This window comes from Myotis myotis, unplaced genomic scaffold (genome assembly GCF_014108235.1).
Source record: "Myotis myotis isolate mMyoMyo1 unplaced genomic scaffold, mMyoMyo1.p scaffold_m19_p_3, whole genome shotgun sequence".
Taxonomy (NCBI): Eukaryota; Metazoa; Chordata; class Mammalia; order Chiroptera; family Vespertilionidae; genus Myotis; species Myotis myotis.
Window position 1 is genome coordinate 80,561,298 of NW_023416335.1, and position 24,174 is coordinate 80,585,471.

At 35.9% G+C, this 24,174-nt stretch overlaps 1 protein-coding gene across 1 annotated transcript in view; it reads right to left on the bottom strand.

Annotated features, from left to right (window-relative positions):
* The window catches only part of VWA8 (von Willebrand factor A domain containing 8), a 403,894-nt gene that overhangs the window by 162,115 nt on the left and 217,605 nt on the right, over positions 1 to 24,174 (bottom strand). Inside the window, exons 23-27 of the mRNA XM_036297783.1 lie at positions 22,856 to 22,991; positions 20,257 to 20,376; positions 17,621 to 17,826; positions 15,952 to 16,103; positions 804 to 912 (exon numbers count right to left, since the gene is read on the bottom strand). Coding sequence (XP_036153676.1) covers positions 804 to 912; positions 15,952 to 16,103; positions 17,621 to 17,826; positions 20,257 to 20,376; positions 22,856 to 22,991 — 723 coding nt within the window. The remainder of the gene's footprint in view (positions 1 to 803; positions 913 to 15,951; positions 16,104 to 17,620; positions 17,827 to 20,256; positions 20,377 to 22,855; positions 22,992 to 24,174) is intronic.

The following is a 24,174-nucleotide window of genomic DNA, read 5'->3' on the forward strand; positions in this document are numbered from 1 at the left end:
ACTTGCATGAGATTTGGAAGGCAGAAGAGGTAGTGGACGTCTTCCTGCAGCTGTAGTCTACAAGGAGTCTCTGACGAAAATGAACCATCAGATTCTATGCTCTCCTGCAAGCATTGATCAACAAACCACCCTGGTCAACCCTGATTCACTGCCTGCTTTTGTAAATAAAATTTTATTGGAACATAGACACACTCATTTGTTAAAGTACTGTCTAAGGCGCTTTTGTGCTACCATGGCAGAGTTGAGTAGTTGTGACAGAATCTGTATAGCCACAAAGCCTAAAATATTTACTACCTGATACTTTAGAGAAAAAGTTTGCCGATCTGCTTTGTTGTGTAGCGCTCAGCAACAGGGGTAGTAGCAGAAGCAGAAACACTGATCTTGAAACTAAGTCCTTTTGTTCTTTCTAAAAATTTCATAAGCATCTAATTCCCTACAATAAATCTCTTATTGCTTGAAATACCAAGGAACTTTGTAGGGAATTAGATTTCGCAATAGAGGGGTTTCCATTGCAACTAGTGATTGATATTCTTTTCTTTTGCCTTTTTACAAATATATTGGAGTAACTGTCCTAGAATAACACACAAGATATAAAGGTTAGCTCTTAAGAATTCTACTGACCATTAGCAATTCTCTACATGGAGTCTCTCAGAGGCCAAACTGACTTAAGAGTTCATGCAGAATCTCAAGCTACTCTAAAATAACATCAGAACAAGTCATTTCTGAGCTTATATGAATTTTCTCCAGTGAAGATATATAAAAATCTGTAACATTCAATATTTTAGTGAGGAAGTAATATCAACCTTTATGTCTATATGATGAGTTTCTGCAGGACACAACAGTTTCTGCATTCCATCTCTTGACTGGCCCACGGTCCAGTAGCCCATGAATGTCTGCTCTGGCAGAGGCAACCTGTCAAGGAGGATTTGAAAAGTAAACATTCTTTCTTGTTTCTAAGTCACAGGAAAATATAATGCACCATCTATTATCAACTAGACAAATAAATATGAAGAATGCTTAACTTGAAAGTTCTTTACACGTTATTAAGAGTCTATAAAACCATGTTTAGAATGTACTTTAAGAAAAGATGCCACTTTTCTGAAACTCAGAAGGTAAAGTCCTACTCTGTTTTTACCTTAATGACAAATATAATAGATTACATATATTTTCCTTGAATTGGTAAAATACTTAGCAATTTGACATCTAAATTCCTAGTAGAGTATAGGAAGGATTTAGGCAACAAAAAAAAGAAAAAAAAAGCAATCTATCAAATTTTCAGTATATTCTTTTAAATTTGGAATAAAATAATAAATAGTACACAATACTACCGGTCACATGGTTGTAAGTTGTACAGGACAAGTTTCATAGACTCTATTTAGCACCTTAATTTTTTCACTTTGAATTGAAATATTATATACAGAAACATTCACATAAATGTGCCATTTAGTCTTAAACACACCAGCACCCAAAGAAACAGAGCATCACCAGCTCCCAGGAAGCCTCTCGGGGCCACTTTGGTCATTGTACTCAGGAAGGGAGCGCTATCCTGATTTCTAATGAAGTTAGTCTGTGTTTAGATTCCTTTTTATTTAAAATGACTTTTAAATAAAGTGACTTGCCAAAACACAGATGGCAATGCTAAAGTACAAAACCACAGACAAATTTTTGAGAATAAAGTCTTCATTTTTAATCATACTATTTTTTCTTTGAATTTTTAAAATGGAACCATCAATTTGTCATTTAATTAATTATAAAGTTCTTATTCCTTGGTAAGTTGAGGAAAACAATAACTCAGAGTTAAATTTCTTTTCTTCTTTTTTTTTTTTTTTTAAAAAAGCACATGTAGATATAAATTAAAATGCATGCTTAGAATGAGTTTGATGATCATTAAAAGAGTACATATTCACATTTTGAAACCATTTTATTTCAGTAAGAGTAGTCTGACACAATATTTCCATATGCTTAATAAGACCACATAAGGTTCAGACATTTTTGGCATAAAATAACAGAATCAAGCATTCTGGTAGAATATGCTCTTTGGCCTTTTGAAATACTTAACATAAAAGTAATAATATTCGTTGATGTCATCTTATGCAAATCTCTTAAAAGGAAGTGGGTACTTTTGTATCTAACATCTAAAATACATTTCAAATTGTTCTGATTGGTCACCCACTTATTTCCATGTTTTACTGGAAGTGAGGTAGGAAAGGCACGGAGCCAGGGGATTACTATTATGTTCTCTCTATTAAATGTAATGAAGATCTATGCAGACTTTGGAGAGGACAAGTAAGCTAATTTCTCTGAGTGTTAATTTCTTCCTTTGTGAAATCAAGGGGAAGATCTGTACGGTTTCTTAGAGGTGGAGTAGCCTCTGAAGATCACTGAAGTGAGACAAGGGAAGTGTCAGTGGTAGATTCAACAGTGTTGTATTACCTCGGTGCTCTGGAGTGAAAATAAAACAACCAAAATGAAAATATCTATACCTATCAATAGAAATAGGTGCCCTGAAAGGCATGCTTTACTAATTAACTTTTTTTAAAAAAGTTCTAAATACATTCCAGTTTTTGGAGACAACAGAAACAGTTTGAAATTTAACTGTGTTTCTTAAGAGGTGGAGAATTGCTTAATAAAAATGAATTTTGCTTGTTAGGTTAATATATAGACTAAAATTGATTGATCTAATATATCCTTTAATAATCATAAATATATCATATAAATGCTAAAAACAAAGCAAAACACTTCATCCACCTGACAAAAAGTAACTTTACTTGGCATCTATCCCTGACAATTCCAGGAGTAGTCATGAAACCTGGTTTGAACTTGCCAACTCATTCTAAATATTTAATAGTCATGGAAATTACAGGCTGTCTGGGACCCATCTAAAAATAGTATTAGCTGGTTGTCAGGTATGAGAAGGACCTTCAGGTGCCCCATATAGAATCTATTCCAGTACCACATAAGACGACGTGTATGGGCAACCACAACTACAACTGAGAGCACATCTGCAGGGTGTCCTAGAGCTGCACAATCAAACTGGCTCCATCCAGCTCCTTGGTCACATCAAGTGTTGTTTCCAGACTTTCCCAGTGGGCTCCAGGCAGGCCAATGGATGTAAACCAAAGCTCCTCACTTATTTTCCACTAATAAGCTCTCCCAATAAGCTGTGGAAAGATTTGATGGTTACTAACTCACTCCCCTTCGCTAAGTTAGTAGTCAGGGGAAAAGGGAAGCATTAAACTTGGATGCATGAGCAAGCTCTGAATTTGAAACATAATCAACATTAGCTTGGGTAGAACTCTAAACTAATAACTAGTTAGCAAAAGATACTATATTCCATCATTAAAATACTAGAGGCCCGGTGCATGAAATTCGTGCACGGGATGGGAGGGGGTCCCTCAGCCCAGCCTGCACCCTCTCGCAATCTGGGACCCCTCGAGGGATGTCCAACTGCTGGTTTAGGCCTGATCCCTGCAGGCAGTCAGACATCGCTCTCGCAATCTGGGACCGCCTGCTTCTAACCGCTCGCCTGCCTGCCTGCCTGCCTGCCTGCTCAGTGCATGTCATAGCGACCAGTCATTCTAGTCTTTCTGGTCATTCCCGTCTTTCAGTCACTGGGCTTTTATATATATAGATGTCATCCAACTCTGGCCAGACCTAAGTTGTTATACCTGATTTGATTAAAACAACAATGGTATTTTCCATGGTTTTAAGAACATGTCACTTGTTTTGTTTAACTTTGTTAAAGTTCTAGCAGGAATGATGTCTGGATTTAATTTTAAAGAAGAGGAGAAAGAATTTAGGGCCTATAAATAGCACTGCTTTTTAATTTCAATGTCATTCATGAATTTATGTTTTTTTTTAAAAAAATGAAGTATTTCAATTCATATGTTGTGATGTTTCTTAATCCTTTGTGGAAGTATTAACAAAGATCTGGAAGTAAAAGTTTTAACTATAAGAATGGTGAATATAGAAATCATGACCCAGGTCAAATTATAGCACTTGAGTAGTTACAGACAGGAAAAAAGTTGTGGTTTTTTTTTTACATGCATATAATTTCTAACATGAACCATATGGACACCAAAGTCAAGAAATATAGTCTGAATGACATGTAAGAGATTTGTCTAAGATTGTTTTCATAAAGAGGTGAGCTGGGGTTTCAAGGCGCATGTTCTGGCAAATTTCTGCTTTCTCTGAACATTTGCCAGTACTATTTCTGGAGTTTGAAAGAAACACATGAAAAAGATTTGGATCTTTCTAGGGGCATTATGTAATTGGAAGTTGTTGACATACCTATTATCAGCAATTCCTAAAACATTTCCTTACCACAAGAACTACTAATTTTCATAGGAATAATGGAACCCTTCAGGATAGTGCCACCAACTCTAAAAAATTCACCAATTACTACCATCTTTGAGAAGAAAAAGAACAACTCCAATTTTACAAGGCCTCACTCATTCCTAATGTTTTAAATCTATTCTCTGGTACACATTAAGGTGGATTGTCCAACTGAGTTTACTGAAGCTGAACAGAACAACCCAAACAAATGTTTCTATCTTTGGCTCTCACCCCATCCTCTGACATATCAGCTAATTTAAGCCTTCACCACCTTGAACTGCTACTTGCTAGTCCTGAACATGTTACTTCATGCTTCTGCCAGGCATTTCTACTATTGCCTCTTTAATGAAATCCTCATTCTTGAGGCCCAATTACAATGTCATTTACCCTTGCAGCCCTCTCCCATAGTCTTTCTGGGCAGAATAAATCTTTCGCTCTTCTGGTTTTCCATGTAAATTTGCATTCTTAAGCTAGAGTTCGTGTAATTTGCAATTTTCAAATTTATGACCTGATAGGGAGAATAAAAACTTAAGAATTCAAGTTCATAAGTGAATTAATGAAATCCCTCATAAATTATTTTAATTTAAAACAAAATTTAAAAACCAGCACACTAAAGAAAGAAAATAGAAAATCCCCTTTAAACACTTTAAATTAGTAATAATGGGTACTACTATTCCAGGTTAACCTCCCTTGTTTACTAGAAACTTCTGAATCTCCCTTCCCTATAGTCTCACATGTTGCTGGTAAATTAATTTTGTTGCAAATGATATGCATACAACAAGGATGTGTGTGGGTTTTTCCTTTCTGTGCTTGGCTCTGCATTCAGGCACATGGCTTCCCCTTTATAGCTTAGACATGTGCACCTCTGCCACCTAGGTCCCATCAAGGTCACAGAAATGATGAGTAATTTGGATGCCTGCAATGGAAAAAGATTTGGGGAAACTTATTCTCCGCTGACACTTCTCAAATATGATCACCAATATCCATAATGACACTGTGCAGTCTCAATGCTGCTGCCCAGCATCATTTGTGCCAAAGCAGATGTTGTCAGCTGGCCCCACACATCTCAGGCTTTCCTCCCCCTCACAGGAGTTGCCAGACTACAGTTCTGGGGCCTGCATTTCCTTTCCCTCATCTTCAAATTTCACTGCAAAAATTTTTCTTTTTCTGCCATCTGCTTTTCCAACCACATTTAAGTATTTCTGAATCTCAAGTTCTTTCCTTTTCTAATTATCCACATCAAAAAGGACTGGGACTAAAATTCTTCCAGTTGGAAATTTCCCCAGAAAAACAAAAACAAAAAACCCTCTGTATTTCTCACAAGAAGTACTTATAGGAGGAAATAGCCTTACTGTGAATGTAGTTTTGCATAACAAGGTTGATAGCTTACATGTTGTCCCAACTGTTAATTCACTGAAGGTAAGGCTGACATCACACTCACTCAAATCTCTGGCACTTGGAATCCCTCACTTTGGCCACTGAAACATCACCCCTTTCCCTCTCATTCCCACTGCCACAATGCGAGCCCACATTGTTCATTGCATGGATTCCTACAGCTGTTCCAAACCGGTCTTCCTGCCTTCAGGTTCACTGTCTTTCAGTTTATTATCTTTAGAAAACCAGAAGGGGTCTTTCTACATTATGAATCTGATCGTGCTACAATCTGGTTTAACATTTTTCTATGATTCCCCTGACTCCTCTCCCTTTTAGGCTCACCACACAGGACACCCTCACTTCACCATTAATTTGTCACTGAACTACTTGCAATTTCCAAAATGCACCATGCCCCCTTAACCCTCTCTGCTTGAAGCGTTTCTCCTCCTTTGTTTGCCTGGAGAACCCCTTGTAATCCTTGAGAGTTGGCTTGGTTACCCTCCCTGACTCTCCCCAGGGCAAAAGGCAGGACTCCTCTCCTTGCTTTCTCCTGTGTGGCTCTAACACACACAAGTCACCCTTTCCTTGAGTGCTTTCCCAATTCACTGTGACCACTTGAAGGTAGGTACTAAGCCTTCCTCTGCTTTATATTTCTGACTCCCTACCTAGTGTTTACCACAAAAGGGCTCAATAGTGTTTGTTATGAGTGAATGCTTGGGTACACTAGGACTGCCATCTTTCCTGTTTGTTCCTTATCTCAGTGTCAAGTTGCAAAACACCATGGCAAATCTTCCCCATTGCGTCCTGACTACACGATTCTCAACCAATGATGCCATCTACTTTGCAGGTGAATCTGGAAGAGTTAGCTATAGGTGGGGTTTGGGGATTTCTACCCAGCCAGGTGACAGGCTTTCACAAAGTATCACAAATGCTTAAGGGATCAAGGTTAATTCTGTGAGATTGCCAAGATGAGGATAAAAGAGTCATCGATCTTGACATTTTCTATGCATATTGGGTGTGTTTTTTCATTTTTTCTGTACCTCCATTAAAGGAGCTGAAAGCAAGTGAAATGGCTGTGAAGCTACTTCATAACATACGAAAAGAATATAGGGCAAGGACTATGAAACTATAAAACCTACCACCACGCTTCTACTTGTAATAGTTCTGAGATGTCATAATGTAAGCCTTATTATATTTGAAAACTAAGAGCTCTTTTATGAAGTAAAAGTAAATCATCATACAGAGTGGAATTGTATAACTTAGAACCCCATGGCCAATATTGTGAACTCATTTGTAAAAATTAAGAATAAAAAAATAAAATTAGAGGATATAATAGCTTAGAAAACAGAAGGAGAGGCATAAAACTTTAAGAAGAGAATCTTAAAATTTAATGGGATAAACAGTAAGCTGATAATCACTCCCATCTCCAAAGATAAGCCTGATGAAATTACTCAAAAGAGAGGTTCTGGTTGGGGATGTTCTTTTTAATGACTCTGGTACTTTGGAGACCCCATGGTTGGTCTTGGGCAGAGAAGCAGCAGCTGCTTTTGATGCCACAATTACACAGGATGAGTCTTTAACATAGAAAACCCAGGCTAGTCAGACACCCATTCAAAGACACATTTGATTTAAGAGAATTTGCTTACATCTTATAAAAAGTTTTTTTTTTTTTTAATCTTCACCAAAGGATATTTTTCCATTGATTTTTAGAGACAGTGGAAGGGAGAGGGAGAGACAGAGAAGAGAAACACTGAAGTGAGAGGAACATCGATTGGTTGCCTCCTGCCCACGCCCCGGAGGATCGAGCATGCAACCAAGATACATGGTTTAGACTGAAATCGAATCTGGGAGCCTTCAGTCCGTGGGCTGATGCTCTATCTACTGAAGCAAACTGGCTAGGGATAAAAAGTATTTTTTACTTATTTATGGAATCAATGACAAATAGCATTAACTTGAAGGAAAATGTGATTAAAATAATGGGCTTAGTCCAGGGGTGGGAGAACTTTTTGACTCGAGGGCCACAATGGGTTCTTAAACTGGACCGGAGGGCCGGAACAAAAGCATGGATGGAGTGTTTGTGTGAACTAATATAAATTCAAAGTAAACATCATTACATAAAAGGGTACAGTCTTTTTTTTTTTTTTAGTTTTATTCATTTCAAACGGGCCGGATCCGGCCCGCGGGCCGTAGTTTGCCCACGGCTGGCTTAGTCACTAATGTAAAAGTTATATGCATATTTTGTATGATATATGTCCCTAAATGGAGGGAAATAAAATTTGAAAAACTCCAAAGTTTCCATTATCTTTAAAATCTTGCAGTCCAGTGTTGTATTGCATTGCTTCTCTTGTATAAAGCACTACAGACAACGTGGTGGAGTGAGCAAAAAGATGATCGTTTTGAAACAGACAGAACTGCGGTTGAATCCCCAACCCTGTCATTTATTAGTTGTATAGTCTGTTAGGTAGTTTCCTGAAATTCAGTTCTTCATCTGTAAAACACACACACACACACACACACACACACACACACACACACACACACACACTCCTCTACCTGATAAAAAACTTTTAAAAATTACTTGCCTAATAGAAAAAAAGAATTTTAGAGATTGTGCATTAATATTTGTAAAGTGCTTACAGCACTTAGTAAGCACTTGAGAAATATCAACTATTTTTATTTTTGCTGCTTTAAAAATGTGTTGTCTACCCTAACTTGACACGTTACCAATTATTAAACTTAGATTGTGTTGAAATGCCCTAGAATTGCTCAGTTCACATAATTTTTTGTTTGCCATCGGGAAGCATGCCAGTGTTCTACCTTTGGAGTAGTCATCACAGTGCAGCATAAGCTTTGCTGTATGGGAGGCAAGAAATAGCAATTACAGACTAGACCTTTTCTTTAAAACTTTTATTTTATTTAAATAAGAAAACAAAATAAAAAATTCCAGTGCCCAGACTGTCTGTGGACATTTAAAAAATAAAATACAGAAAATAATACACATGTTAGAATATTAAAATAGTACAGAAAGTGAGGCCTCTCAAAGGGAATACTACCGTGTTTTCAAATTATTCCAAATGTGAATTAATTAAAGAAATTTAATTGAAAATTTGCTAATATGGTCCTAGACCTTGTTAATTCAAAGTTACTTTATTTTGTCTGAAAAAGTAAGTTAAAAAATTTTAATCAAGTATTTGAAAGCAGAGAAGGATACGATGTGAACAGGACACCTGAGGAGCAGTTTTAAGACTCCAATAGGGCTTCTTCACCAGCTATGGGGCACTTTTAAAGTCTCACATGACAATTGTTTTGAGAAGTGCAGTCTGTTTGGCAACAGCATTTTTACATGTTTGAGAAGGATAATGAGATTTAAACATATGCAGAAAGACACAAAGGGTTGATATGAATGTTTATATTCCTTGTGAGAGTACCTTATATACTTTATGAATCTGTTTATTATGATTACAATAATATCTAATATTCAAAATTTCTAGAAGAATGGAGAAAAGAGTAGGGTTGAGGAAGAGTGTCATTTGCACTCAAATCTACTTCATTAGAGATAAATTTCTTTTCAACAAAGGAGCTTGGGAATCAAATGTTTTAAAAAGAACCCCTTTTCACCTGGATGGCGTGGCTCAGTGATTGAGTGTTGACCTATAACCAGGAGTTTACAGTTCAATTCTAGTCAGGGCACCGTGTGGGCCATGCAGGAGGCAGCGGAGCAATGATTCGCTCTCATTATTGATGTTTCTATCTCTCGTTCTCCCTTCTTCTCTGAAGTCAATTAACAAATATATTTTTAAAAAAGAACCCCCCTTTAGGGACAGGTATCTTCCATTAAGAAGAAAAGCTGTGCAAAAAAAGAAAAAACTCAAAAGAAATATTTCTCAGTGTATGAAATAACACATAGAACCACAAGGTAAGATCTTTTGGAAGAGTTTAAAAACAATTATCTTCAGATAGTGGAATTTTAGGTGTTTTAATTTTCTTTTTGTTAATTTAAATATAAACGGAAATTCATTCTTCCTTTAGTACATATGCATCACAAAGAAATACTACATGTTAAAACTTTTTAATTTCCTCAAATTTTTTATTCTACTTTAATACAAACAAATGATTGGTAGATTATATGTAGTTTTCCAGTGACAAATAGGCAATAAATGCTTTGGGGGAAAATATGAAACTGGCCTAAGAGTAAACAAAACAGATTGAGGAATTCAGAGGGAAAGTTAGGCAGGGGGGTGGGAGGGTGGGAGGATGGAGGGATGGGAGAGGATGAGGGTAAGAGATTAACCAAATAACTTATATGCATAACCCACGGACACAGACAATAGTGTGGTGAAGACCTGGGGGAATGGTGTGGGGAGGGGGGGTTGTCAATGGAAACAAAGGGGACAACTGTAACACTTTCAACAATAAAGATAAACTTTAAAAAAAGAATAAACAAAGCAGCATTAAAAATAATGAGTTGAGGACAAAGAATATGGAGTAAGAAGGATGATCACTTAAATATAGAGAGCAGACAGCTCTGGTGGTGGTGGTGGTGGGCAGGGTGGAGGGACTGGGCAAAAAAGAAAGAGGTCATAGCCCTAGCTGGTTTGGCTCAGTGGATAGAGCGTCGGCCTGTGGACTGAAGGGTCCCAGGTTCGATTCCAGTCAAGGGCATGTACCTTGGTTGCGGGCACATCCCCAGTAGGGGTTGTGCAGGAGGCAGCTGATCGATGTTTCTCTCTCATTGATGTTTCTAACTCTCCCTATCCCTCTCCCTTTTTCTCTGTAAAAAATCAATAAAATATATTTAAAAAAAAAAAAAAAAAAGAGGTCACAGACAACAGTGTGGTGATTGCGGGGTTGAGTGGGGGCACAGAGGAATGGGTGGAGGTGGAAAAGGGTGTAAGGGTGATAAATGGTGATGGGGAAAAATAAAAGAAAAAAAGTAAGAAAAAATGTAATAAATAAATAAACATTTTATAGACATGAGTGCCTCCCAAGAAGACAGGGTGAGAAAAATGCATAACTTTAGAAGGTAGAGATAAATTCTCTGTATGTTTGACTTATTAATATACTTAGAGGTAGAGTATATTCCATCTTAAATTTATGAAATGACAATTCTCTCTTCTTAAAAACTGTCAGGTTGAGGGTGGCATGTAAATTTAAGATAAAATATTGTATAAATCATTTAAAAATGGAGGCTGAAAATAAAAAGGATTTTCTTCCTTTAAAACAAATGTTTTCCCTAACATGTGAGAGTTCATAAATTACTATGAAAACAATTTTAAATTTGGAAGAGTTAATGTGCTAGCAGTATGTTTTTTTCAAATAAAAGATAATTCAGAAATAAAAGTTCATTTGATGGAAAAACAAACTTTGCTTTGAAATTTATGTCTATTTATACTAGAGTATGTCATCTATATGTTTTTGGTTGGTGCTTGGACCTAATTATGTGTGTGTGCGTTCTTTTTCCCCACAAATGACATTTGAAACTAAAGAGCTCAGATTAATTTTTAAGAGCTCAGATTTTAACCTGAATCTCCCATCTCTACCTAATTTTTTTTCCAGTGAATCCCATTTGGTTATGTTCACCATCTCTTTGGCATATCTTTCCCATGTATTAGAAACTTAAAAGGGAATAATAATAATGATAATAAAAATAATAAACCCTCAAGAAGTACCAGTGGGACAAGGTAAATGCAATATGGGGGTGTAGGTAGCCAAATCTGACCATGGTACTAAGATCTGGGAATATATTATAGATCAGGAAAAGAGCTGCATTTTGGTGCAGTCCCCCAAGGTAAAATAATCACCCAGTCAGACATGGCCCAAAGTACAGGTTTACCAAAGGTTCCGTAAAGAAGATAAGTAATATTCGCCTCAGAATATCACTTTGGGCCTTTTAAAAATGTGCAGAGACTATGAGATATGCATCATCACTGCACTATTTAGGAGGACAAAAGGGAAAATGACAGCATCTCTCTTTTGGGAATTTGACTAAAGATCATTAACCAAACAGCCAAAGTATATTCTGATTTCAGCTCAGGAAGAAGGTGCTGTAGACTTTACAAACAGTGGTCTGGTATCATCTCCCCATGTGAAAACTTCCTTCTTCTACAACATTTGCTTTGTATCTCTTTTTAGTTATATGCAGTGAGAGGACAATTATTTTTCTATCCATATCCAGTTTATTCTGGACTCTAGGTAAGTTTGCTCCCATTCAGTAAGCACTATAGTTGGATTACAGTACAAGAAAATAATAGCTTTTGGCAAAAATATTTTCATTCAGGGCAAAAGAATATATATGTTTGTTTGTTTACTTATGTTAATTCTCACCAGAGGATATTTTTCCATTGATTTTTAGTGAGAGTGGAAGAGAGAGGGAAACATTAGCATGAGAAAAATGCATTGATTGGTTGCCTCCTGCATGAGCCCTGACCAGGGCCCACGCCACGGAGGAGCCTGCAACCAAAGTACATGCCCTTGACTGGAATTGAACCCAGGATCCTTTGGTCCGCAGGCCAATGCTCTATCCTCTGAGCCAAACTGGCGAGGGCAAAATTACCAAAAATTAAGATTACATTAAAAATGCAAAGGATGTTAGAATAGGAAGGAACTTTATTAATCTTATGGAGATGACTATATATTCTGGCTTCACTAGGGTAGTTTTATTTTATATCTCTTTTTACCCAATTATTAATAGCACCCCTTACCATTTTCAAAAATGTCCTAAAGTGATAAATTGCATAGTTATGCTATCCTATATAAGGGTAATATGCAAATTGACCCTAAAGGGGTAATGACCAGGAATGACTGGTAGCAATGACGAGCACTAACCATCAGGGGGAAGATGCTCAATGCAGGAGCTGCCCCCTGGTGGTCAGTGCGGTCCCACAGGGGGAGCACTGCTCAGCCAGAAGCCAGGCTCACAGCTGGCGAACACAGTGGAGGTGGTGGGAGCCTCTCCCGCCTCCGTGGCGGCACTAAGGATGTCCAACTGACGGCTTAGGCCTGGCGGGGAGCAGGCCTAAGCCGGCAGTCAGACATCCCTTGAGGGCTCCCGGACTGTGAGAGGGTGCAGGCCGGGCTGAGGGGCCCCGAGTATACAACTTTCATGCACCAGGCCTATAGTCTATAATAAAATACCCTCTTTTTACCAATAGGTTAAAATCTATTTCTCCCTGACGCGGACATGCAGGTTGAATGTACAACTATCTACTGAATTCCCAGGCCATTGGTTTGTTCACTTTACCATGCCAACCTTAAAGTAAAAAGCTGATAATCTGATAGAAATACACACATAGAAACTGTAGATTTCACTAAAGGGCAATGATATGACATCACTACTTTTGAGCTGCCCAAGACACTGCAATTCACAGATGAGGAAAATGTTTTGAATGTATAAATTGTAGTCTACTATTATCTCCACCCCAAGGGAAAAATTCCCTCATTTTCCACATCTGCAATAACTCTATTTTTAGCTATATGCAGTGGGTGGACAACTTGTTGTTTCCATCCCCATCTTAGGCACAAGTGTGACCATCTTATTTCCAGGCTCAATGTACCAGGTATTTTGCTTCCACTCATGAGCACTAGAGTTGGAATTAATGTCGCGTGGCAACAATTTTTCACTTTAGAACTAAGGTCAGTAATAAATAAGTTAAATTATTTTACCTGTCTTCCTTAGAAAATTACCAACAATTTTACTTTGATTGCGCTTACCAACTAATATGTATTTTTATTTCAAGTTGTATAAGAGTATAAAAAGTTACTTTTAAATAATAAGCCTAGTTTCCAAGAACCTAGAACTCTAATTATATAAATTTGTTAATGGTAATAAAAACCATCCTATTTCCAACTGAAAATAAAGATTTAGTTTATTTAAAAAGTTAAAAAAAACATGAACAGTAATAGAATTTGCATATTGATGACAATTTCTTGAACTTTCTAATGCAGAAGATAGATCATACCCATTAAATTACCAAACTAGTTCCAAAATGCCCACAAACACTGCTAATCAATTAGTAAAATAGTATTTTACAGAAAGCTTTACGTATTAGCTCTGACACCAAATTGTTAGTGTAGGTAGCTAGATATTAATAAAGGAAGGGAGCAAAGGGAATCAGACATTAAGCATAATAAACTAGGCAGCTGAAACAAATATTGGGCATGCTTCACTGAGAAGCTATAGCATCACAGGTTCATTCACCCACTCCAGGAGACCATCGCATCCTCCACCCTTGGGACTTAATCCTTGGGCAAACCCCAGGCAATCTCCTAATAGGCAAGAAGAGTCTCTCCAGGGAACTGCTGGCCTGGTACCAGATTATCAGGATTATTGGGGGAAGGAGGAGAGGAAATTCCTCTGCTGGGTACACACAGAGTAGAAGCCAAGATGGCAAAAAATAAAATCCTTCTATTATGAAGCATGCCCAATCGAAACTAAGATGGCAACTATAAGGGGCAAAGCACAGCCTGGGGCAAGAATCAGATTGGGTAAGAGACACAGAACCCCAGAAGATCCAGGAAATGGATTGGTTAGGGTGAAGACCCACCAGAAGCCTGGGGAAAATTGGGAAATTGATTGGTTATTTTGAAAGGGCACTTGGTCCTTCCCAAGCCCTAGATAATATAATCCAAACTTAATAAAGTGGAGTCTCTCTCTCTCTCTCTCTCTCACACACACACACACACACACACACACACACACACACACACCTGGTAACACAAGCTCGCCCAGTGCACTCGCACATTCTCTCTCCACAGCAGCCATTTGGGCCTCGCAGCTGCCTGAGGCCTGGCAGCCTCAAGGACTCCAAGTGTCCAAGTGTAGACTCTAAGCCTGGGTACAGCAAAATAGCCAGAAACAAACTAAGCTAGCCAGATGGGGACAGAGACAAAATTGGACTAAGCCTTGGCATCGCACAGGATTTCTGGGCCTGATGAAGACAAGGCTGGAGTTTTCCCACAGTGGGAATGAGGGAGATGAGACCCAGGGAACCTGGGGGGGAGCCATCCATTTCAACCCCAGTAAATCTTACCACAACACCTCAACCTCCCATGCATGGGTCCTTCAAAATGGTTTTCTCACAACTCCATAAAATGACCCCATTTCTACCAGCAACAAAATCACTCTTTTCAAAAAAAATTTACTAACTCATTAATAATATAAACCAATTCACTGATAATTTCTAACATAACTCTATTTTGAGCCTTTATCACAAAAGGGAAATATTTGTTTCTCTTTAAGAAATCTTTGAAGAAATTGTTAAAGCTTTAATGATGTATTTTTATTGGCATATATTCTGATAAGTTTTTATAATAACTTCAAAGAATAAATGAGGATCATGTATACATTTAGGATATATATGTATTTATATGGGTGTATATATAAACACATAAATATAGCTGGACTATAATATTTAAAAAGTTTTTATTAAGGAAAGTAGAGTGCTTCTTATATGAAACTAAAGTTAAATAATAATTTTAAAGTAATTGTGTCTTAGAAATTTATGCTAATTATTTTTATAGACAAAGTATTGGAATCTTTATCATAAGTTAATAAGTTATGCATTTCAAAAATTGTTTTCTAATGACTTTGCATGGATTTAACTACTCTACTAATAAATTCTTTCAACTATCTTTCTGGTCAACAATATTTGCAAGATTCTTTGGTAAGGTTAAGTACGTAGCCTGTAATTACAAAATAAAAGTCAGGCAACTGGCCCATATGAAGCAAACCCACTTATTTTCACTACCTTTCATCTGTCAGGATAAAAAAGTAACCAAACATCTCTTAAGTTAATATAATTATAAATTTAAAAACTATCATAACATAAAAATATATGGTAACATAAATAAGAACATCTTAGCTAAATACATATTATCCCTTTACATTGTTTTCACATTGTACAATGATTTTGCACTAGGTTAAGAAATAGTGAGAGTCATAGTAATTCAACAAAAAGACAGAGACTTAAAGAAACAAATATTTCCCTTTATTTGATTATATTACATCTACTCTTGGAACATTCAAAATTGAAATTCTCAATTTACAGGCTTCTAAATAATGCTATTTAACTGAAAGCCAGCCAGCAAATAGCAACATATATTTGAAAAGTTTACTTGTGGAAAGTAATTTCTACACCAACTTAGTTTAGTGGAGTATAAAGTAGATTAAGAATTATTAGCATGATTCAGAGAATTAGAACAGTAACACTCAACAGCATTTTATCAGTAGTGAGTTTGCCTTACTCCTTCGCCAGCTGCACACTGGTAGGTTTTGCTCCAATAGGTATCCCGTACTTGTGCAAAGTCTTAATTAAAATCTCCCTCATGTCGGTGTTGTAGGAATCAAAGTCAAACACGTTCCTAACCACACTGGAGAGACCTTCGGTGGGAAATTTCTGCATTAAAAAACACACACCTTATTATGTATATGATAAATACACAATATAAGTACAAAACTGATAGAACAATGATGATACAATGAACTTGAGCAGACATTAACAGCCTGGTCTCATAACCAGATAGGAGGAATATGTGTATTTTCTCTATTAATTTTGCTCTGATGACTTGGAATTTTCCTTTTTAAATAAATATTAGAATTTGAGGGGCCCAGTTCCTTCTGTCAAATGTTAAACCATGTTAGATGCTGGTTTCAGTGCCTTCCACTGCTTTCTGAAATCTCCTGACTTTAAAATGAATACCAGATTGAACAAATAAAAAAATACTGTTTAAACAGAGCAGAGCATTGAATATCTATACAGAAGTATTTAGAAAAGTCAAAGGTCTATGAAGAAATGAAAATATGATAACAGAACAAGAAAAGACAGAGAGAACATCAAGTACAGAGCACAGAGAAATGAGGTGTAGCAGAGGGAAAGAAACAAGTTCCCACTCGTGTAAATACACACTACAGTGTCCTCTGGGTCCTTCACTGGCTCTGTCTTTCTCACACACTGAGATCTGAGCTGGGCTTACCATAGTTTTACAATCAGAATAAAGCTTTCTATATTCCTTTGCTGGTTTTCCTTGGAGGGTTGGAATGGGGAAAAGATCAAGAGTCATGAGGTTGTAATTGTTAGCTTAAAGTTCATTTTTTTTCTTATTTCATAATTATTAATTTTTTATTGAGCATTCTTACAACTCATTACCTTAAATGAGTCTGAATAGAAGAATATGATTACATGAGTACAATACCTAGTTTTCTAAACAGTACAAAGCAAAATTTTAACAAATATCTTATGAATTACAATGTAGTTTTATTGTTATGTGTACTGTTAATTCAACTCAGTGCATACTTACAAGCTACCTAATTTCTAAGCAAACATCAATTGCTGAATTTAAAATAACTAGACTTATAAACATTATATCTAATAATGAGATCTAACAATTATTTGTTATAAATAGAATTTACATAGATTTTTTTGTTTTCTTTACCAAGGTAAGTAGACTACACATTCCACATGGCTACAAGGAATTTCATTCTCCTGTTCATTTACTCTATCTTATAAAACTGTCTTGCAGTATTTACAGATATATAATTAATAATACTGTTGGTCCCCAGTTTGTTTTCTATTCCCAAGTCTTCTATTTTCACTCAGATACTATGTGCTTGTTGTATAAAGTCAAATAGTAAAAAGTTTCCCTGCTGTCTCACTCTCTTGTTTCACTCCCCTGCCCCCCAACCAGATTTCATGGCTCTTTGGTAATGGCCATGACAAAGAACTTTGCCAAATTTAATTCAAAGGCTAAACATAAAATGGCCACTGGTTTTCCAGATTTAAATCTAGATGACAAACACTTATATCACTGAATCGGTATAATATTTACAGAAATTGAAAGATCTGGTATAAATTAAGCTGTCTAAAAAAAGACTGATGGCTTATTTTAAACCTTTGTGCACAAGCATTTGCCATACCTGTAAGTGCTTGACTATGTTGACAACTTCTCTGGTAGAATAAGGGTAGCTAATAATCCCCTGGTCAGCTAAACTCCTCAGCTCTCCAAAGGCAGCCACGAGCTTCTGAAGGACGGGCTCCGGCACATTTGGTCCATACTGCCTGAGCATCTCAAGCTCCGAGTGGGGCTTGGGATTATCAACTGCATGACAGCTAAAAATATCACCTATACGAGAAAAAAATTCACATTCAGCATGCAACGAATCCATTATACTGCCATAGGAAATATGCAATGGTTGTTTAAAGAGCCACCGGTTGGTCACAAAAGCAAACTTTTAAATGTGTAAAACTGCACAGAAAGCCCCTCCACAATAGGAGGATGTGGAGAAGACAGCGAATCACCACAGTTAAAGAAAAGGAAATTGAGTGATGTGTGGTTTATTCTGCATAGATTTGCTTCTATTAAAAAACTAAATAACACTTGGATACAATCTCATTGGGAGATACTCAAATATAAAGAGCATAAAAAAGAACCTCTTGTGTGTTTCTGCCATCCCATTTGCTCCCCACAGGAACCTGTGTTAACAGTTCAGTGAAATTATTCTTTCAGGTTTTTTTTTTTTTAAATGCACACATACAAACATATATAGTTTTGGTGATCTAGTCCTTTTCCATTTAATTGGAAAATAACCTTCATATTGTTCTAAGACTGCATTTTTAACTTTAACACATTAAATATCTTGAGAAATTATATACATCTATCTCATATGCATGCTTTATGTTTACTAAAAAAGGGGGAATCAGCATCATCACTCTAAATAATTTATACCTTGAGCAGATTGCTAGAATATAAGTTAGAAGTCAGTTTTGGAAAAGCAAACCTGCAGCGACAATGTCTAAATTAGAATCAAGAAAAAGGAATGTGGAAACACAAAATATTTCATCTGTAATTTAGACAACTGAGAATATGCTAGAAAAATAGAATCTATGCTAAAGAAAGGTGACTTTCTTATATTCAAAGTTCATATAATTCTACTGATTCATAATCCAGGAGATGAGGAACAAAAGGGAGTTAAAGTAAATAAATTTTCATTATTTAAGATGTTCATTTTAGAAAGAAAGGACATCTAGATCTTCTTTAATTTAGAAACCATTTGAATCATCATTTTATCATTATTACATATTTATAACAGCAATGGAATAAAATGCAAGTACCAAAGAAATCACTGCCTAAGAAAGAAAATCCAGATCTGTTGGACAGAATCGTCATCCTAACCTCGTATGTCATAGACTAAATCCATTAAATACAAATGTGAGGAACAGCTTTTGCCTTTTTTGCTTATGATCAAATGTAACACTAATATAAAACTATAATTACCCCTTATTAATTCATTCATCAAGTAATTATTAAGTGTCTTCCATGTCTATTCTAGGTACTTTACATGCTTCAGTGGTCAAAAACACAAAACCCCTGTCCTCATGGAGTGTTCATTCTGGCATAGGGTGACAATAAAAAATAAGAATAAATGTTAGAAACTCAATGTTTCAATGAAAAAGAAAAGCAGAGGGTAGGACATCAGAAATGGTGATGGTGGGGAAGTCAGTCAGGCAGGGCCTCTTGTCTGCAAATGCAGGTATTGAAGATAAAAGCATTCTGGAGAACTTGCAGCTAATACAGACCCTACAGCAAGCACAATCTGGTATGTTCGCAGAAGAGGCGGCAAAGCAGAATGGTTGGAATAGAATGAGTGATGAAGAGAGCCGAATAAAAAATGAGGTCAGAGAGAGAAGAGGATTTGGGAGACATGCTCTGTGCTCTTCTAAAGAAATTCTACACATGTACAAGTTTAATCTTGTACACATATCCCTCTTGCCTTTTGTTTTTTTACTAATTCAAATGGTAGACTAATATACCCACTGTTCTGATTTACTGTATTTTGGGAATTATTTTTTAATCAGTATGGGTAAACTTACCCTATTCTTTTTTTAAGACAGCTGCATAGTATTCTATTGTGTGGATATAATAGAATTTCTTTATCCAGTCCCATTTGGATTGTTTCCAATTTTTTGCTACTATTAAAAAATGCTATACTGCCTATCTTTGTACTTACATCATTGTATGGGTAACTCCCTTAGATGAATTCCTTAATGTGGAATTACTAGATCAAAATTCCTCCTAGGACACTGAGCCCGCTCATGTTGAGTATGAGAATTACCAGTATCCAGAATTACCTACGTGCCATAGAAAGATATGTCCTTCTTAAAGGCTCCTGGTGGTTAAGGTTAGCCAAGGGCCTCTCCAATCAGTCTTCTGAGCTGGCTTCCAACCTTTTCATAGTTATGGGGATGTAACAAAAACCAAACACTAAAAACCAATCCTTACTTTGTATTTTACTTCTAAGAGGTCCTAAACAACAAAGTATAGTGTAACTGTTTAAGGAAATGAGCCATTATCTAAGTGCCCCTGGAAAAGCAGTTAACCTCTCCGAATATCAGATCTTCTTCTCTAAAATGGGGATAACAAGCACTCTCCCAGGAGGCTGGGATGGTGACACTGCACTTCGAAGCATTCACTGATAGCCATTACAGGTGTTACTAAGACAGCGATATTATTGCTATTGCTACTGTTTTTGTTATTATCATTTATTGCTTTTACCTAAAGTACCGAAGAAATCATTGCCAAGGAAAGGAAATCCAGGTCTGTTGGCCAGAACAATCATCCTAAAATCAGGATGAATCACTATAACATTTTCTCTTCCATTGACATTAGCAGAATCTGAAAAACAAAATTTCTATTTACTCTTTATTGACATTTAATAATTCTTAAGAATACCAAGTTATAGCCTTTAAATAATATAACAAGTTGTCATACTGTTCAATTATATTTTAAAAACACTAAGAAATATGGTCAATAATGACTTGTTTACAGAAAAAAACTTTCTTGAGAAAGTTTGCTTAAGAACAGAATACTGATAAATCATATACTAATTATACAGGAACTTGCATTTTTATGTTATTCAATGTACATTTATTTATTAAAAAAGCAAATTTGTCCAAATGTTGTTTTATGGTATTTTAGTTTGGCTTGAGATGCTGTTATTCCTTAAAAAATGAAAATAAGAACCAATAACAAGGAATAATCCAAAGCACACTCAAGGACAATCCAAACAGCCTTTAGTTTTTATCAAATCAGCAGCTGCATCACATTGCAGAGAACGTGCCATTATGCAGCTAAGGAGTGATTCCTATGCAAACTATTCACTCTGAAACTTAGCCAAAGAGAATAATGGTCTTGAACACAGTCAACTCATTTGTGCAATGCTGATTTATTTCCAATGAAAAAATTCTACCATAGTTCTTAAAATAAGTAATCTTAGGTTGACTGGAGCTTTTTGTGTGCAAATGTTTAAGGTATTAAGGGACTTGAATACTATCATTAAAAATGATAGTTGTGAAGCACCTGCAGTTTCATTTGAGTCTATAAGAACCTGAACTGGCACTTTTTATGATACCAAAAACTAACCTTTCAATGTACCATATAGTCTTAATAGTTTTAATGTTTGATCTCCATTAATTTTAGTAGTGGCAAATAATAAGGTATGTGGTTACAGGTAAAATTTAATTATTAGTTAATTAAAATAAAAAATGATAAAAAATGAAAAATTTTAAAAAGCAAAGAAAATAAAAAAATAGCTCTAGAAGTGATGCTTTATGAAATCATGTTCAAAGGAGCTTCAGGGGCTCTTGTGTTTAAAACATTGTTTACACAATGGGGGGATAAGGACACATATGTAATACCTTAATCAATAAAGAAATTAAAAAAAAATAGAACATTATTTACAAATAGGAACAGACTGTCGAATCTCAGAAGGAAGGCGGACGTAGGTGGGTGGGTGGGAAGAGATCAACCAAAGAACTTGTATGTATATATGCATAACTCATGGACACAGACAACACTGTGGTGAAGGCTTGGGGAGGTGAAGGTGTTAGGGAGCTAGAAGGTGTCACTGGGGGAAAAAGGGGAATAAAGATTAAAACTAATAATAATAATAATAAAATAAAATATTGTTTACAATCAAACCTGAGTTTAAAAAGTATGATGACCCCTTTACTTCTAGACTATCTTTAAAAAAATGTATCAGAAAAAGGGTTACCAGGATATAATATCACTCTTAAACTAAAATTTGTTTCAGCAATTCTTTCTTGCTTTCCATTTCACTGTCCTCATAATCCCTCTAAAAAGGGCAGGCAGAATTCTAGTCCTGAGAGTCTGAATAATCTTTCTTGGAGGTAGTATTCGGGCTGTCTGATTCAAATTCTCATTTTCCCCAGAAATTCATTGTGAAACTGAAATGTTAGAATACTTTTATTAGTGCTGAGTTTCCCAGGCTCAGACACAGAAATTTTGTAATGGCAATGCCCAAGAAAAACATCTCTGTGGTGATGCACTTGTACATTTTTAATAAGGTTTTTTTTTTAACATGTTCTCTGTGAATATTGAAAATTTTAGTTATCAGTCGCAACTTGTTTGGTTACTATTTTCAATGGCTAGTTATAGACTGTGAAGTCTTTTCATGATACAAAATTTTTAAATTATAAACTAGAAAATGTTCTCACATTGCATTAGACAAACTTAATTTTTCTTTGTAGGTTAAACAGACTGATTAGATTCATCTACCTACATTTCCTCTAACAACAGGAATAAAATAAGTAAATAAAAGGAAGAAGATAATCTAAAACAGAGGATAACTTCTTCCTGTGGCAGGTGTGTATGTGTCTATAATATACCTGTGTACACACACACATCTATTCAAACACAAATGTGACAAATATATATATAAAATACCCAGAAATTTTTGTAATTATACTGAGATAATAAAGACATTAATTTTAATAGTGTAATAGAAACATGCTAGAGCTTTCAAAAATTCCACGTAACAATAAAAGAAAATATATCGTGTAGTAATTGAGAGATGAATATAGTAAGGATTCTATATTGGTAATTTCAGAGAAGAAAAATCTGAAGTTGACCTGTCTTAAAACTACTATTGAAATTTTCAAAGATACACTCTGACTATAAAAAAATGAAATTGAGAAAGCTAAGTTCAGACATTTGATTTTTGTAAATGACTGTCAGTAAAGACAACTTGAACTTAGACTTGTTACTTGGAGATAAGGAGCCAGTTAAGGGTGTGATTGGATACCAGGGAGTAAAAGTTGCATATATGGCAGAAGAGTTGCTTTTTTATACTCACTTGCAACGATGCGTCTTCCATCTGCTAGAATCATTTCTCCATTTTCTACTAGAGTTTTTAAAATACAGGTAACATTTGTTGGGGCCTTGTCAGCCTCATCTACTACCAGAACATGACCCAACTTTACTGCTTTAACCTTTGAAGACAGAACATTTACCATAAACAAAAATGAAAGCAAACATTGAAAATTTCATCATTCGGTGCTTGGGATTTATAATAGCTGGTTAAGTTATGTATATACAGTCACAAAGAAAGTTTGTAGCAGAGCTGGAAACAAAATTTATGGATCTCCACAAAAAGCTTCTCATAGTTACTAAACTGCTAACTCCACAGTAATTTATTTCCCGTTAGCAGTGTAATTATTCCTATGTTGGTGATGTCCACAACATATTACACACCAGACTAGGGGAGATTTAAAACAAGTATGACAAATGGAGAAATTAAAGTGTCATGGGGGTGGAGTGAGACATTACAACAAATGGTGGATTTCAGAACATTGCATTTGTTATGGCTCTGAAAGAGTATACAATTTTTACAGATCAGAATGGACTGTGAAGAGGTGGGTATTCAAGATAAAGGGTATCAATGGTCAAACTCAAGAAATCCCGAAGTATTCTGAGGGAAGAGTGAATAAGAATAGTCTATCTTGTCTGAAGCAGAGGTTAAATGTAAGAAAAGAGAATAGGGTCTGAAAGGGTAGATCAGGTCTCTACTACAAAAAAACATGTACTTTTCCTCACTAAATAGTGGGATGTAACTAAGATATATGAATTCAGAAATTATCGGAAAGGAGCTGGGAGCTATACTTTAGGACATTTAATCGGGCAGCAATATGCAGAATCGACCAAAGGGGGATGAGCATAATAACTTGGTCCAAAAATGGTTTGGCACCTGATTTTAGAGAGAAAGTGGGGGAAATGGAAATAAAAAGCATTAGATGATCTCAAGAGTTTTTCAGAGGTATAATCTATAGTATTGGCAACTGATTAGATGGAGAGAGGGGAAAGGAAACAAAATAAGAAAAACTCGTGGGTCTTAGGTGATTGACTGAATGGTAACATTGTGAAAAGAAAGGTAGAAGCGACGAAAATTCTTTAAAATATTTTTAGAGAATGGATAGGAAGAGATACTCAATGAATTTAATTGTAAACCCAAAGATTACATTTTTAAATAGTAAGAAATATCTCATAACATAAAATGGGTCAAATCATAAACTTTTCTCATTACATAGTTTTGGCAAATAAATATGTAAGGAAATACAGATTGAGAAGTAACTGATTTCCTCTACCACGGATATTTTATTCCACATTCTTAAAAAA